We start from the raw sequence: 15,583 nt of genomic DNA, 5'->3' as shown, positions 1-15,583 counted from the left end.
TAATGTTGTCAGAATATATATAAAATACGTCATCTGATTAAAGAGACCAGTATTTTCCCGCACTTAATTAAATGCTTTTGATGCTGACAAAGTGTGCATTAATAACACACACGAGAATATTAACATGCCAGATGCAGAAATGAAGTGGAAAGGAAGAGATGCCATGCAGCCGCCTAAGCCCACGGGAACACTGTGCTGTATCTCAAAAGTATCTCTCACACGCGAAAAGAACAGGTCTCTACACAGAACCTGCCCTGCCTACACAAATGACGGCTTTTTCGTTCGATGTTGTTATTAATTACGCTATGTTATTAATATTGAAAGCTGATCCCATTCACATAGTCACCGGCGCTCCTGAATTCTTTGAGGTTCCTATGATTCAATTTGAGGCTCTCATGATTCACTCTGAGGCTCTTATGATTCACTCTGAGGCTCTTATGATGCACTTTGAGGCTCCTGTGATTCACTTTGAGGCTCCTGTGATTCACTTTGAGGCTCTTATGATTCACTGTGAGGCTCCTATAATTCACTTTGAGGCTCGTATGATTCACTTTGAGGCTCGTATGATTCACTTTGAGGCTCGTATGATTCACTTTGAGGCTCGTATGATTCACTTTGAGGCTCTTATGATTCACTCTGAGGCTCCTATGATTCTGAGGCTCCTTTGATTACCTCACCTGTATTAAGTAACCTGGCGTTTGATGGAAAAAAAAAATACTAAAATGTCCCAATCATTAGAAAATTTATAGGTGTTAACATTCATTCCCCCCTCCCGCCGCTCTCTCTCTCTCTCTCTCTCTCTCTCTCCTTTATTAGTGCGTGGTATTTGCTGCATACTTCTTGGACTGGAGAGATAATAGGGGATGGTGGTGATATAGTGTGAAGGGAACTCTCTCTCTCTCTCTCTCTCTCTCTTGTAAATTTTTATCGTCTAGTATCAGCTGACATAGAGTAATAACACAGCCCTCACCAAGAGATGGTTAAAGTAGCAGTATTGACTCTAAAACTCCTCTATGACTCTCTCAGCTGAATAAAATCGTCTTTAATTAGAAAGAATATATAAAATAAAGCGGCCATGAGAGGGGTTTGTGTACTCCTCTAAGCTGCAATTATTTCCCCTTGAATTAGGTGACTTTTTTGTTTGGGGCGATTTTATTTACGTTTAAAAAGACGCCTGGCAATGAAGGGGTTAATAAAGACTAAATTATTTTAACCCCTCCAGTGCGAATGGTCAGTTCTGAGGAGAAAATCTCCTGGAGTTAATATGAATACAGTAAAAAATAAATAAACCACCTAATTAAAGCTGTTAATATGGTCTTTAAATCATCAAGGTCGGGACAACTCTAGTACTATCTTATAGCGAACGTCAGACGATTTTATTCAGCTGAGAGTGAGTATAGGAGCTTAACAGAATTATTACTGGCACCACTACCCCTCTGAAGGTGGGCACAACTCTAATATGGCACTCAAGCACACGCCACACTACTTCATTTGGCAATCAGTGGGTTATACGAACCTGAAGATGTTACTCTGAAAGTCATATCCTCCCCCCCCCCCACCCACATCGGGAAAGATGTATGGCGTCTGAATAATGCAACGCCTCGTACCACACACCTGTTATCTGTGCGCCTTTGTATTCACCTCGCATACATACATACATACATACACACATACACACATACATACATTAACATACAGTATATATACATACATACATACATACACCCACACATACATATATATACAAATATTTTCATACAAATACACATACATACAAGCTACACACTCAAGCACATGCATTCTTACATACCATGTGTAATGATTCACAAAAAACAATTGGGAGAACACAAATATTAACAACAACAACAATAACAGCACTAGCAGCAGCTGCAACAAAAACAACAACAATCTGACCAATTCTTCTCTTTTCCTGTCCTCTTTTTCGTCTTTGTCTTCCGTCATATGTCCATCATTTTTTATCTCCTCATAAGTCTCTTCCTTCACCATCCGTCTCCTTCCTACTATCTTTTCTTATTGGCATACTCTCTTTTTCTTCAGCTTCTTGGTCTTTCACTTTCTTTATCGCCCATTTGTCTTTTATCTCCCTCCTCCTCCTCCTCCTCTTTCCCATCCTGTGTTTCTTCATCTTCTACTTCTCCACTCCCTACGTCAACCCCCACCAAACCCACTTTCATCTCTTCTTCTTCTTCTCCTTCTTCTTCTTCTTCTTCTCCTTCTTCTTCTTCTCCTCTTCCTCCTTCTCCTCCTCCTCCTCTCCTCCTCCTCCACCATTACCTGTCCCTAAGTTAATCCCCAGCAAACCCACTTAACCCTTCCACGGTGATGCTGTTATCCTGACCCCATCCACCTGGTTGACTCTCCCTAACCACACAGGAATACCCCTTCACTACCGTTACACCTCTATAAAGCCTTCACTCCCACGACGCATTTTCTCACAATTTTTGCTGCCTACCGTCGACTTTATTTAGCTTAGGAAATATTTACGAACTGAAGGATTAGATACAGGCTTCCTTAACCCATTCATTATGAGACCTGACTAAGATGGTCCGGAGGCAGCATAAGTAAATACCGAAAATGTCACCGAATTGAGGGGACTGATTGATTCTTGCAGCCGCCACGCAATTTTATCCAGCTTGAACCTCTTAAATATAATGTGTGCTTAATTCTATTCTTCCTATACGTGTTTCATTCAGCTTCAGGCAGACCTCTGTTAGTGAAGGGTTAATGAATGCTGTACTTTACCCTTGAAATCGATAAAAACTCACCTAAACTGAATAAAAGCGACTGGTTGGATCAATAAAATACTCCTCGGGCAGAAGGGGTTAAAGAGAGTTGATGCTTGTTATAGAGAATTATATCGTCTCCAAGTCCCTTCACTACAATTATATACATTCACTCTTGCCAGCGTCAGCCAACTTAATGCAGGTAATTAGAGATGTTTGGTAGTGTTGCATCAATCCTCATTAACCTGTCAGTACTGTGCCATCTTTTCTTTTAATCATGGTACCCTAAAGCGATTTTGTACATCTTGAATACTGTGAATAATTGTGTTTACTATTTGACAAGGCATGATGTATGTTAGTTCTCCTACTTGTTTTACCGGTGCAAGTAGGGTTTAGGACGGGGATGATGATGATGATGATGATGATGATGATGATGATGATGATGATGATGATGATGATGATGATGATGATGACTGACGGAATGACTGATTGACGACAACAACGACGGCGACGACGACGATGATAATAATGATGATGATAAGAATCCTTGGTGGTGATGGGCTTAAATGTCTTCAAACGATAAGGCTGAGCTTTACTCTTTTTCCATCTCCAGGCGATTTTCTGAACTGATATTTGTTACGGTCTCCATTAACGTCTCCACTACCCGGAAGTTCATGAGAGCCGTGTAAAATATTTATTAGCAGAAAGACTACACCAGCACACGAAAAGACGGTACTACACTGAAAGGGTTAAGGTAAATTAATGTATCAAATGCCCGAATATTAACCCGTACTGACAGGGATGACACTCAAAGCCGAATATAATCATTGCGCGGAAGACAGACTGAAAATATACCTTATGTCTTGAAAGGATTAAGTTGCCCGGAATAACCTCTGCTACGTGCAGTATAATTCCTTGTCTCCCCCTCCTCCTTCATTATCCTCCCTGCCTTCATTATCTAACGACCTATATTAACCCTTTGTTCTTGATAATACACCACGTTTATACACCGTGTTCGCCCCGCCTTATTACATAATCCCCTCAATACATCAATGCCTTTTATTTTTACTTCAGATTTCTTCCAAGCCAGTTTATACAGCTCACGAGGGATATTTGTTTGAAGAAATTAGCCCACTGAATCCAATTAAATATTTCTCTATTAATGTCTTACTATGACCAGATGATTCTACTCAGGTTAAGAAAGACCTCTCACACGGAAGAGGTTAAGAAGGGCAGTATCTAGTCCCCCTTCCACCTCCCCAGTAAAAAAAAAAAAAAAAAAAAATCCTAAGCCGAGTAAATCTAGCTGATGGTAGTAAGAGTAAAATAAACAATGTCATCAGACTGAAGGGGTTAAAGACACCTACCACCAATATCTTGACTACGGTGATGCGTTTTATTCTTGCTACCATCCACCATTTTAATTAATCTCAGGAGACCCCTTACAAGCGTCTTGGCACCCTCCCTTCATGGGCCAAGAATGAACACCATCCAACAGGCTCAAATCAATGTTCCACAAATTGATCTTTGTCTTGTAATTTCATATTCATACTTCACGAAATTTATCTTCCCATAAAATCACTTTAGGTATCTTTATATCCTTTCTTCCTCCTCCTTTTTTTCTCCTCTTTCATCTTCCACCCAACCAAAGTGTCCTAAAGCCACAGTTTTTCTCTCTAGAATAAAAAATAATCCTGTTCCTCCCCTCACCGAGTTTATAGTATGTGTAAATATATAACATAAAGCCTGTTCTTATTTATATACCTTTTCTTCCTCGTGCATCTCCATTTCTCCTCCCTCACAAAGACTTCTGATGCCAGAATTTGCATCAGTTTTCTGGATGACAAAGCCAAATTTTGACTCTTATCACAGTATAGTGCTTCTAACATAGAGTCTTTTCTCAAATATCTTCTCTTCCTCCTTCCCCATATCCTTTATCTTCCCTCCGCATTAAATACTCTGAACGCCAGAAGTACCTCTCGCCCTGGAAAAATAATAAACATATTCTTCCCCTTCGCTCACAAGTCAGCTGTGTGCCATTTCTTCTCAAATATAAACAATCACTTCCCCTTCCAGATTTTTTATGTTTTGCTCCTCTCAAGTAGCCAACTTCTCAGTGTCAGAATTTACATCTCTCTCTATGGATAGAAAACAGTCAGATTCCGCCATTCCCTCGCCATCCTGTAAAGTAGCCTACAGTCCCGGTTAATAAATCTACACTTGCTGTCCCGAACTGCTGAAACAAAATTCAAGTTCTTTATTTTTGTACATCGGTCGGTTTCGCTGGACTTCTGGGGTTCCTTCATGTCGGGGTTCCCAAACTTGGGGTCACTAAGCCATTCTGTTGGGGCCAGGCATGCCCTCAAAATATTAATATACCGTACCATGCGTTCTCAATTTCGCAATCTGGGATATTTTATGTTTGTACTGAAAACCAGTATTTGTTGGAGTCTCAGCTGCAAAAAAAAACATCCAACCCGTGTGTAGGGTGATAGGCTGGTGAATTTTGTACTTGCCTATTATTCTAAGGCAGTTGTAAACAGCAAATGCACTGCCAGCCCTAAAGCATAAGTGTCTCGGTTGATCGCCAGTCTGCCAACTGAGTAGCTTCGTGTGCAGTGTTAGGAAACATACCCAACTTGTTTATCCTCTTGTGGTATCAAATCATTTTTAACAGTACATTACGTTGAGAATATGGATATCTTGTAGTTTACCAACTTCGACTTTGAGGTTAACTAGAGACATTTTCATATTTTGCTGGTCATCGTGGGATGTATGAATTCAGTTTTAGTTTATCTTAACACTGAAATACATGTTTAGTTTTTTTCTGCAAAGTCCGAACAAAAAAAAAAAAAAAAAGGTTAACCGCATTTACTTGAATATAACAAAACCATGTTGTTGTTTTTTTCCTTTTTCAATTTACAGGTTTCTTTTACACTGCACAGTAACAGGTTCGTAAAGCAATAATTATACTTACCTTTTTCCCATTTACAAACCAGCTCCAGTAAAAATGACCAGTGTGGTCGCCGTCATGGCCTGCGATGCGTGACTGTGGTCACAAGAAAATAATGTTGAGAACCGCTGTTTTATGGGTTCTGAACTTTTAAAACAGACTCCAACCCCATTATCAATGGAAACTTTCATAAGAATTTATCAGGTTCCTTTACTGGGTCAAAACCACTGAAACTAATCAAATCTACCGTCTTTTCTTGATTGGTTTTGCAAGATCTCATCTCAGGCTTCTTTATACTTAGAAGATTCCGAACTGTTGAAATGAGAATCCAACTTCCTTTACTATGACCGGTTAGGTTGACAAAATCTTATTAATCACCTTTAGGGATTCTGATCTGTTGAAACGGCATCCAGTCGCATTCATAACCATTAGCTAGTTTGGTAAGAACCGCATTTGATTTCTTCATACATTTTTCGGTATTTCAAACCAATGAAACGACACTCTAAACCTCTTCGTTACTACCGGTTAGTCTGGCACGATCTCACTGGCATCTGACACAGTTTCGAAGGTGTAAAACAAGTATTGGCCCCCACCGTGCAGTCTTCTCTTAAATTAATACCCTCTCGTCATCCTCCTCCTCCTCCTCCTCTTTAATCTTTCCTCTCTATCATAAGCCAAGAACATTTATCTCTCCCCCCATATAATTATCTATTTATACATGACCTGCTCCCTGCCATCATTCAATTTATATTAGCAATATTTTCATTACGAGGGGTGTTTTCATAGCTGAGTAAATCACCTAACGATAACAAAATTAAATACAAGACATGGTATAAAATAAGTTAATAGGCAATCCTTCTAAATTCTTCACATACAAGAGACTCTAAGCTGAATGGAATCGCTCTTAGTAAAAAAAAATACTTTAAGAGTGACGTTAATCTGAAAAGGTTAATAGGGAATGTTCCCAAGCAAGAATATTACCCATCCGTATGCTACGAGGGGTATATTTTAAACATCATACAATCGTCTGGTAGTAGCAAGGAAAAAAAAAGAACACATCACCAAACTGTGATTTATAAGATACTGTTTATACCACCTCCCCCTCCTCCGCCACAATAACACCCTTCTTTCTCTCTCTCTCCCCACAGACATACGCTGCTGATATCTTCTTCGCTCAGAGCTGGAAGGACTGGCGACTCAGGCTGCCTGATAATATGACCCACGAGTACCGACTGCTGCCTGTCACTTGGCTAAAGGTGGGTGGTGTACTAGTTTGACATGGTGCAAGGCTGGTGCAGCGGTGTTATAATGCAGCAGGGATTATGAGTGAGTGAGAATGTTGAAAAAAAAAAAAAACTATAAAGTTGCAGGACTTATGAGGCTTCGCCAGAGTGAACAACTTTTGTGTGAAAATCCTTAGGAAGTGACTGACTGACCAAGACACCCTTAGAAATACTCGTGAATATAAAAAAAAACAAAAACAAAAAAAAGTGCATCAGACAGTACTGGGGATGCTTTAACAGTGTCGTGGAGTACATGCGGGGTAGTGTTAGGCAGTGATGTGGTATTAAACTGCGAGGTGGTGATGTGGTGGTACAGGGATGGTGTGGTGCTGGATGGTGATGTAGAGGTAGTGTAAAGGTAGTGTAATGATACAGAAACAATGATGGTCGGGAGAGGGAGGCCTGGGGATGGTGTGAGAGGTTGGAAAATTCTGTGCCAGGAGATAATGGTGTAATGCCGATATTGTGGTGATGCAGTAGGGTAGGAGCGTTGGAGTGGTAGTGTGAGGGTGGGGAGGTGTTGGAGTGGTATTCGATGTACGAGGAATTAAACTTTTGGTTCAGAGGTGGGTAAGGAGTTGTGGCTGTTTTTGTGGTGGTGCTGGGGGTAATGCAGTGATGTAACTGCGGTGGATGGTGGTTTGTGGGGTGTTGTAGTGGTACTATAACAGCGCTGAGAGGCTGGAAGTCGATACAGGACACTGAAAGGGGATGTAAGAGGCTGAAAGGTGGTGTGGGAGATGCTTTATTGGTCGCGGTGTTGAAGTGGGGGTAATGTGTTGTAATGGTGCACGTGGTGCTGCAGACTGGTTGGAGGTAGGATGGTGATGTGGAAGACTCATTCGTGGTACTGCTGGTGCTGGCCAAGACTGAGAGGTGGTGAGGTAGTAGACTGAGAGGTAGTGCTGATGTGTGAGGTGAAGTGGAAGATGAGGTATTGCGGAAGGTATTAACCCTCTCGTAGTCGGGGCAACTCTGGTACTCTATTCCGACAGAAACCAGACGATTTTATTCAGTTAAGGGTAAGTGCTTTGAATCTGAGTGTAAAACTAGTACCATTAACTCTAATATGAACAAGGCAACTCTAGCACTGCATTCTAGCTAGCAAAAGACGATTTTATTCAAAAAAATTGAATACTAGAATTCTGATAGTGTTAGAGACGAGTGGAAGGCTTAGACGTGATGTAGGTGGTGGTGTGGGAGTTTGATAAGAGGTGTAGGTGTGCTTTTGTGACGTGTAGTGGAGTGGAAGGTGATGTGGAAGGCTGGATGGTGAGTGGAAGGCTGGAAGGTAATATGGAAGGCTGGAAGGTGATGTGGAAGGCTGGAAGGTAATGTGGAAGGCTGGAAGATGATGTGGAAGGCTGGAAGGTGAGTGGAAGGCTGGAAGGTGATGTGGAAGGCTGGAAAGTGGTGTAGGAGTTACGTGACCCCTAATAAAGTTTACCGTGGCTGAATGGCCAGGCGATTGCAGACGGATTGCGTTACCACCCTGATTTGATACTTCTATGATGGGTGATAGACGCATTCACGGTGCTGTACGTCATAGGGGTCATCATCATCATCATCATCATCATCATCATCATCATCATCATCATACTCGTACCTCAATTACTAATACTTCCTTGTACAGTGTGTTAGTTAAGTGTGTAGTACAGTGCAAACTTACCAGACCTCACACTCTTTAGTGCCATACCTCACAGTGCCACACTTCACACTGTCCCACTTCAGCTGCCACACTTCACACTGTCACACTTTTTACTGGCACACTTACACTGTTACACTTCAATTCCACACTTCACACTGTCACACCTCACACAACCATAAGTCGCACTGTTACACTTCATACTGCCACACTGTGAACTGTCGCACTTCATACGAAAATAACCCACACTACTACACCTCACACTTCTACACCACACCCTACCACATCTCACACTGAAAACAGTTCATGCTTTTACACCTCACACCAACATATCTCACACTGCCACACTTCAACACACACTACCACACCTCAACGCACTGCATACTCTCGCACCTCTCTTTACCAGTACCTCACACTGCCACACCTCACACTACCACACCTTAAACCGCTACATCTCATGCCTTCACACAATGGAACCAAACACCCGCACAGCTCAACATTGCCTCACCTCACACTACCACAACTCTCACTATCACACCTCACACTACCACAACTCTCACTATCACACCTCACACTGCCACACACCACAATGCCACACCTTACACTACCACACCTCACACTGCCACACCTCACACTACCAAGCCTCACAACGTCACAACTCATACTAACACAACTCAAACTGCCACAACTTACAATACCACACCTCACACTGCCACACTTCACACTTCCTCACCTCACACTACCACACCTCACAGTATCACACCTTACACTACCATGCCTCATACTGCCACACCTCATACTACCACATGTCACACTGCCACATCTATCACTTCCACACTGCCAATCCTCATGCTCATACAAGTACACCACACACCAGCACACTTCACACTACCAGTCCACAATGCCATTCCACGTACTTCCACACCATAGGCTCCCACAACCTTTCGTCTCCTGCAACACAATCTTGTCCAACACACAAATACAGCTTCTTCTTCCGCGCTTCTCCTAGACTTCAGCCTCTTTACATAATAACCTCTAACTCCACCCTAGTTATCATCATCATCATCATCATCATCATCATTATCATCATCATCATCATCATCTTGGGTAATGACAAGGGTATACGAACGTGAATTTACGAAAGGTATTATAATCACATATCGTTTGACGTTTGCCGAGCCTATCAACTCTTTCTCTGTGATGTCCTTTCGTATATGTTCCTGCTGCCACCACACAATTGTATTTAAATGATAGTAATATTTCTGAACTAGAAGGATCAGAGACGAATTCATTAACTCCTTCATGAGAGAGGTTTTCAAAGTGTTAAATCATCTGGAAGTGACAAAATAAAATACTACGTCGTTTTGCTGCATGAGTTAAGTTTTTTACTGGCAGTTCTTCCCCACAACGTTGGGCACGTAGCACCTATCTGTACACACACTCTCTTCCCCATTTCTGACCAACTCTGAAATGCAAAGAGGTAACTAATATTCTCAGCCATTAACTTGTATTATCAGCCATTAAACTAGTATCATCAGTCATTAAACTAGTATTCTCTGCCATTAACTAGTATTCTCAGCCATTAAACTAGTCTGAGCCATTGACAAGTATTCTCACCCTTTAAACTAGTATTCTTAGCCATTAACTAGTACTCTCTGCCATTAAACTAGAATTCTCAGCCATTAACTAGTACTCTCAGCCATTAAACTAGTATTGTCAGCCATTAAACTAGTAATGTCAGCCATTAAACTAGTATTGTCAGCCATTTAACCAGTATTCTCAGCCATTAAACTAGTATCCTCAGCCATTAAACTAGTACTCTCAGCCATTCATGCACAGCTGGTCAGATCTGGAGGTCTTCACCAATCTGCCTTTCCCTCTCTTTATTACCTCTTATATATTTTCAATACATGTGCCTTTGATTGTCGAACTAAAATAATGAGTCTATTTTTCTTATCTTCGACTCCCTTTGAACAGAACGATATCTGAAGATTTTCTTATTTTGGCTCTTCGTATTCCAAAAAATAATTATGTCGGATTAATATCACATATCTACCGCCTGAGCTCAAGTTTATCCCTTCTCCACCTCTCCATCTGTCTACTTCCCCAACCCAGTACCCTCTTCCCCTAATTACCCATCCCCTTTCCCTCCACCTCCCCATTCCCTGTCCCTCCACCTTCTCATTCCTGCTCTCTCCACCATCCCATATCCCCCTCCGCCTTTACATCACCCCTCCCTCCACCACTCCATCTCCCATTCATATCCCCATTCTCCTTTCCTCCACCTCCTCATCTCCTACCTCATTGTCCTCCCACCTACCTATTCCCCCATTCCTCCCCCTTCACCACCTCCCACTCCTCCTCCCTCATCCCGGCCCCCGCCCCGGGTCCGACAGATGCCTGTGACACACATGTGATTCACTGGTCACGTGTTTGCCTCTGACGGGGAGGGGGAGGGGAAGGCAGTGATAGGAGGAGGGGGAGGGGAAGGGGGAAGGTCGTGAGCGGGGGAGGGGGAAGGGGGAGTGTAAAAGAAAGCAGGCTGTGGGGAAAAATGGAATGAATTTCATTTGCCACTGTCTTATATCCAACTTCTTATTTTCCGTAACAGAGATGGATTATTTAATTATAATGGCCTTGTTTTCCAACTCGTATTTTTATTCTTTCCTGAAGTGAGAAATGTAGCCTATGAGAATATTCAGTTGTCCTCTGATGATAGTGATGATGCTGACGAAAACAACCGTGATGATAAAGATGGTTACGATGACGATGACATTATAAGGCTGGTGATGATAAAAATGAAGATAATAATATTGTTAACGATAATGACGATAATGATGATGATGATGATGATGATGATGATGACGACGACGACGACGAAGAGGAAGACGACGACGACGACGATAATAATAATTATTCATTCATTCATTCATTGCCAGACGCCATGTATCCCAAACGGGGTGGCCAAGGGCTTAGAGTTAATTATTTTACAGGGAGGGGCACTAATCCTCCACCAACCCCACTTGATGTAGGGATGCCAACAGCATCTGGTGTTCCCAGGCAGTCACCCATCCAAGTACTAACCAGACCCAACGTTGCTTAATAATAATTATAATTATAATAATAATAATAATAATAATATTAATAATAATAATAATAATAATAATGTTTCTGTACTCCTCTCACAGGACATATGGCGGCCTGACTCCTTCTTCAAGAACGCCAAGGCTGTCACCTTCCAAGAGATGACCATCCCCAACCACTACATCTGGCTCTATCAGGACAACACCATTCTTTATATGGTCAAGTAAGTAAACACAGCTCTCCTAGATTCAAGCTAATCTAACATAACCTACCTTAACCTTACCTAACCAGAACAAGACCCTTCCCAACCACTACATTTGGATTAATCAGGACAGCATCATTCTCTATAAAGGTAAGTGCATGAATCTCTAGTTCACCTAACCTAACGTAATCTCACCAGACCACACCGTACCTGACTTCAACAAGCGTAATTCAACCTGAAACGTAACTAACTTGCATCGGAATATCGATATTCTCTATATGGTGAAGTATTGCCCTACACACACACACACACACACACACACACACACACACACACACACACGCTTGCTTGCTTGTGTGTGTGTGTGTGTGTGTGTGTGTGTGTGTGTGTGTGTGTGTGTGTGTGTGTGTGTGTGTACATACGTAGTAGTACACAATAAACTTAGTGTTATATTTATTTCCCATATATACGGCACCTCTAAAAGTAACAACTGCGTTACGTTAAATAATGAACTCTGAGGCACTACTGTGGTCTTGGGGGGTTCTAGCACTCCTTCCTTAACGATTTGTTTTAGATGATTCAACCTACGAATCTGGCGGGTAGTAATAACACACAAGTGAATACAGTATTACCGTGTCATAATGCAGAAAAAAAAAATGGGTAAGGAGGACGTGCTAGGGAGCCTTCGAAGCACAGGGGAATGTAACTTTGTAATTATTATGATTGTACACTGTTCACACGTATTTCCATATTTATTATTCTTCTGTACACTTGTCTGTCGACCAAATAATGCCATACGAAGCGAAAACTGATAACCCACCCTTAAATTTTCTGGCCCACGATAACCTAGTCTTGGACCCCTACACCACGGAATAGGTGTCAAGGGCAAAAGTATAATTATCTCATTTTTGAAATTTATTGCCTCTTCTTGGGTGATTTCTTACGTCTAAATGGCGTCACTGTGACGTCACACCCACAATAAAATGCCACCTTCCTTCATTATTTACTTGTATACAAGAATATACCACAGACATATTTTTGACTTGATATCACAATTTACCCCACCAATTTGATGTAGTATTTATGTAGTTCAACCTTGCTGCCAACAAACCGTTTCATCTAGCTAAGAAGTGACTCCAAGAGAATAAGAGTTAAAATTGGCAACATCTGACGGCCAGGGATATGAAGAGTCTGTCTTAAGTTGAATAAAGTCGTCTTAAGACTGCAAGAACAATTGTCATCGTCCTGAAGTTAATGAAAAACGAACATGAAACCTTAGAACTCTGACACAGTGACTGATACTTTCATCTGTCGTATTCAGTTCTTAACAATTGTGATTAATGTTTCTTATGTGTTTTTTTTTTTCATCTGTATCTCCATAGTTTACTAACTCAGTTCCTCACCTCTTATTATTTCTTATTTAGCACAACGCCTTTCATCATTTCTCATTAGTTTTTTATATCTGTTTCTATTATTTCTCTCTCAGTTTTCCTCGCCTCTGTGTTAATTCATTTTCTGGTCTCATTCACTGCCCATTCTTATACACTCTTCATCACTATTTTCCCATTCACTTCCCCATATATTATTATTTTTTATTCAGTCTCTTACCTCCATCTTCTCCATTTCTCTCATTTCCCTCTCCCTTTCTATCTCTTTTCCCCAGCTCCCTTAAGCCCCTCCGGATAAACCACAGTGGAGAGAGCCCCTTTTGTGTGTAGGGGGAGGGGACCTCCTTCTCATATGTCGGAATAAGGCTTCAGTTGTATTTGTTGTTGGTATCACCAGTGGCGGGAGAACACAGTCAGGGATTTTACGAGAGAGAGAGAGAGAGAGAGAGAGAGAGAGAGACAGACAGACAGACAGACAGACAGACAGAGGGAGGAAAGAGGAGGAATCTGTGTGTGTGGGGGGGGGGGGGAATAAAAGAGATGGCAAAAACTTGGCGTTCTCAAAGGATCAGATAATAGATATGACAAATTACCCGGTAGAAAACTGCTTTTTTACTTGTGGAAATATGGTTTTCAAACAATGAATAGGAATACCCATGGAAACAGACCCAGCCCCATTCATGGCAAATCTATACTTATATAGTTATGAATTCATGTGGATGGAACGAATGTCAAAAGTTCAATATTCAGTAGCGAAGAATTTTAACAAAACCAGACGATTCATTGAAGATCTTATATCCTTAAACAATGATGGAGAAATGAATGAAAGGACAAAAGAAATATATCCGGAAGCACTAGTATTAAATAAAGAAAACACCGACCACTGCCAAGCAAGCTTTTTGGAAATTAATATCAAAACAGAAAACAAAGGTATATCGACAAAACTCTATGATAAAAGATATGATTTTAATTTTGATATTGTATCATACTCAAATTTGTCGGGAAACATACCTAGAGTTCCAGCGTATGGTGTATACATGTCTCAGTTACTACGGGTCGCAAAGGCAAGTACAAATTTGGAAAACTTTACTACAAGAATCCAACAGACACAAGAAAATTCCTCTGTCAAGGATTTTTCTGGTCGTTCTAAAGCTACTGTTGTAGACGGCCACCGTCCTTCTAGGGCTATTAATAGTGGTGTTCCTCATGGCTCTGTTCTATCACCAACTCTATTTTATTCATCAATGACCTTCTAGGCTGTAAATCTAACCCTATCCACTCACATGCTGATCACTCCACCCTTCACCTTTCCATTCGCTTTTTGCAGCATCCATCTCAGCAGTTACCGGTACTTCAACAAACAAGGGATGAGGCTATGGCACACCTAATGTCTGACTTGGCTCACATCTCTTATTGGGGTAAAAGAAATCTTGCTGTTTTTAATGCATCAAAAACTCAGTTCTTACATCTTTCGACCCGCAAAATCTTCGCATGAGTACCCTCTGATTTTTATCAATATCCAACTCAATCCTGCATCATCTTCAAACATATTTGGGGTTTCATTCTCTCGGGTTTTATCTTCAAAAAAATCGTATTACCTCTCTCGTAAATTCTGCTTCCAAGAGATTAGGTGTCCTAAGCCGACTCCGTGCCTTCTTTACCCCTGAACAGTTGTTGACTTTATACTCGGGTTTTACTCACTCCTGTGTAGAGTACAACTCTCAAGTGTGGGGAGACTCCCCACATACAGCTCTTCTCAACAAGGTCGAGTCAAAGGCTTTTCGCCTCATTAACTCTCCTCCTCTTACTGACTCCCTCCAACCTCTGTCTTTTCGCCGCACCGTTGCATCTTTATCTCTTTTCTATCGCTACTTCATTGGTCACTGTTCCTCTGAACTGTCTGGAGGCATCCCTCCATCACTACGGCGGATGCATAGCACCCTTCTAGCAACAACCTCTCATCCCTTTTCCGTCCAACTCTCTAATGCAGGAGTTAACCGTTACTCCCAGTCCTTTATGTATGCAACAGGTCAACTTTGGAACTGCATCCCTCTGTATGTATTTCCTATTGCTTATGATCTCCAGTCTTTCAAACGCAGTGTGTCCAGGCATTTCGAATGGTACGGATCTTGAATTTGGCTCTCTTTTATCTTGACTGTGTTTTTCTTGGAACAATTTGCAGGCTCCTGGCCTTTGGTTGCTTCTTCTTTACATAAAAAAAAAGAGACATGAACAAACTGACTGACAAGTACACAGTCAGACGTACAGATAGATAGACAAACAT

At 41.4% G+C, this 15,583-nt stretch overlaps 1 protein-coding gene across 3 annotated transcripts in view; it reads left to right on the top strand.

Annotated features, from left to right (window-relative positions):
- Window positions 1-15,583, top strand: part of LOC145408045 (glycine receptor subunit alpha-4-like) — a 346,130-nt gene that overhangs the window by 210,958 nt on the left and 119,589 nt on the right. For all 3 annotated transcript variants that reach the window (XM_080278843.1, XM_080278844.1, XM_080278842.1), the window contains exons 4-5: window positions 6,846-6,953; window positions 11,814-11,932. In XM_080278843.1, the coding sequence (XP_080134969.1) occupies window positions 6,846-6,953; window positions 11,814-11,932 (227 nt within the window). The remainder of the gene's footprint in view (window positions 1-6,845; window positions 6,954-11,813; window positions 11,933-15,583) is intronic.

This window comes from Coenobita brevimanus, chromosome 75 (genome assembly GCF_032717465.1).
Source record: "Coenobita brevimanus isolate Jiangsu-jjx chromosome 75, ASM3271746v2, whole genome shotgun sequence".
In the NCBI taxonomy this organism is placed as follows: Eukaryota; Metazoa; Arthropoda; class Malacostraca; order Decapoda; family Coenobitidae; genus Coenobita; species Coenobita brevimanus.
Note: the sequence above shows the minus strand (reverse complement) of the source record. Positions and strands in the feature narration are given on the sequence as shown.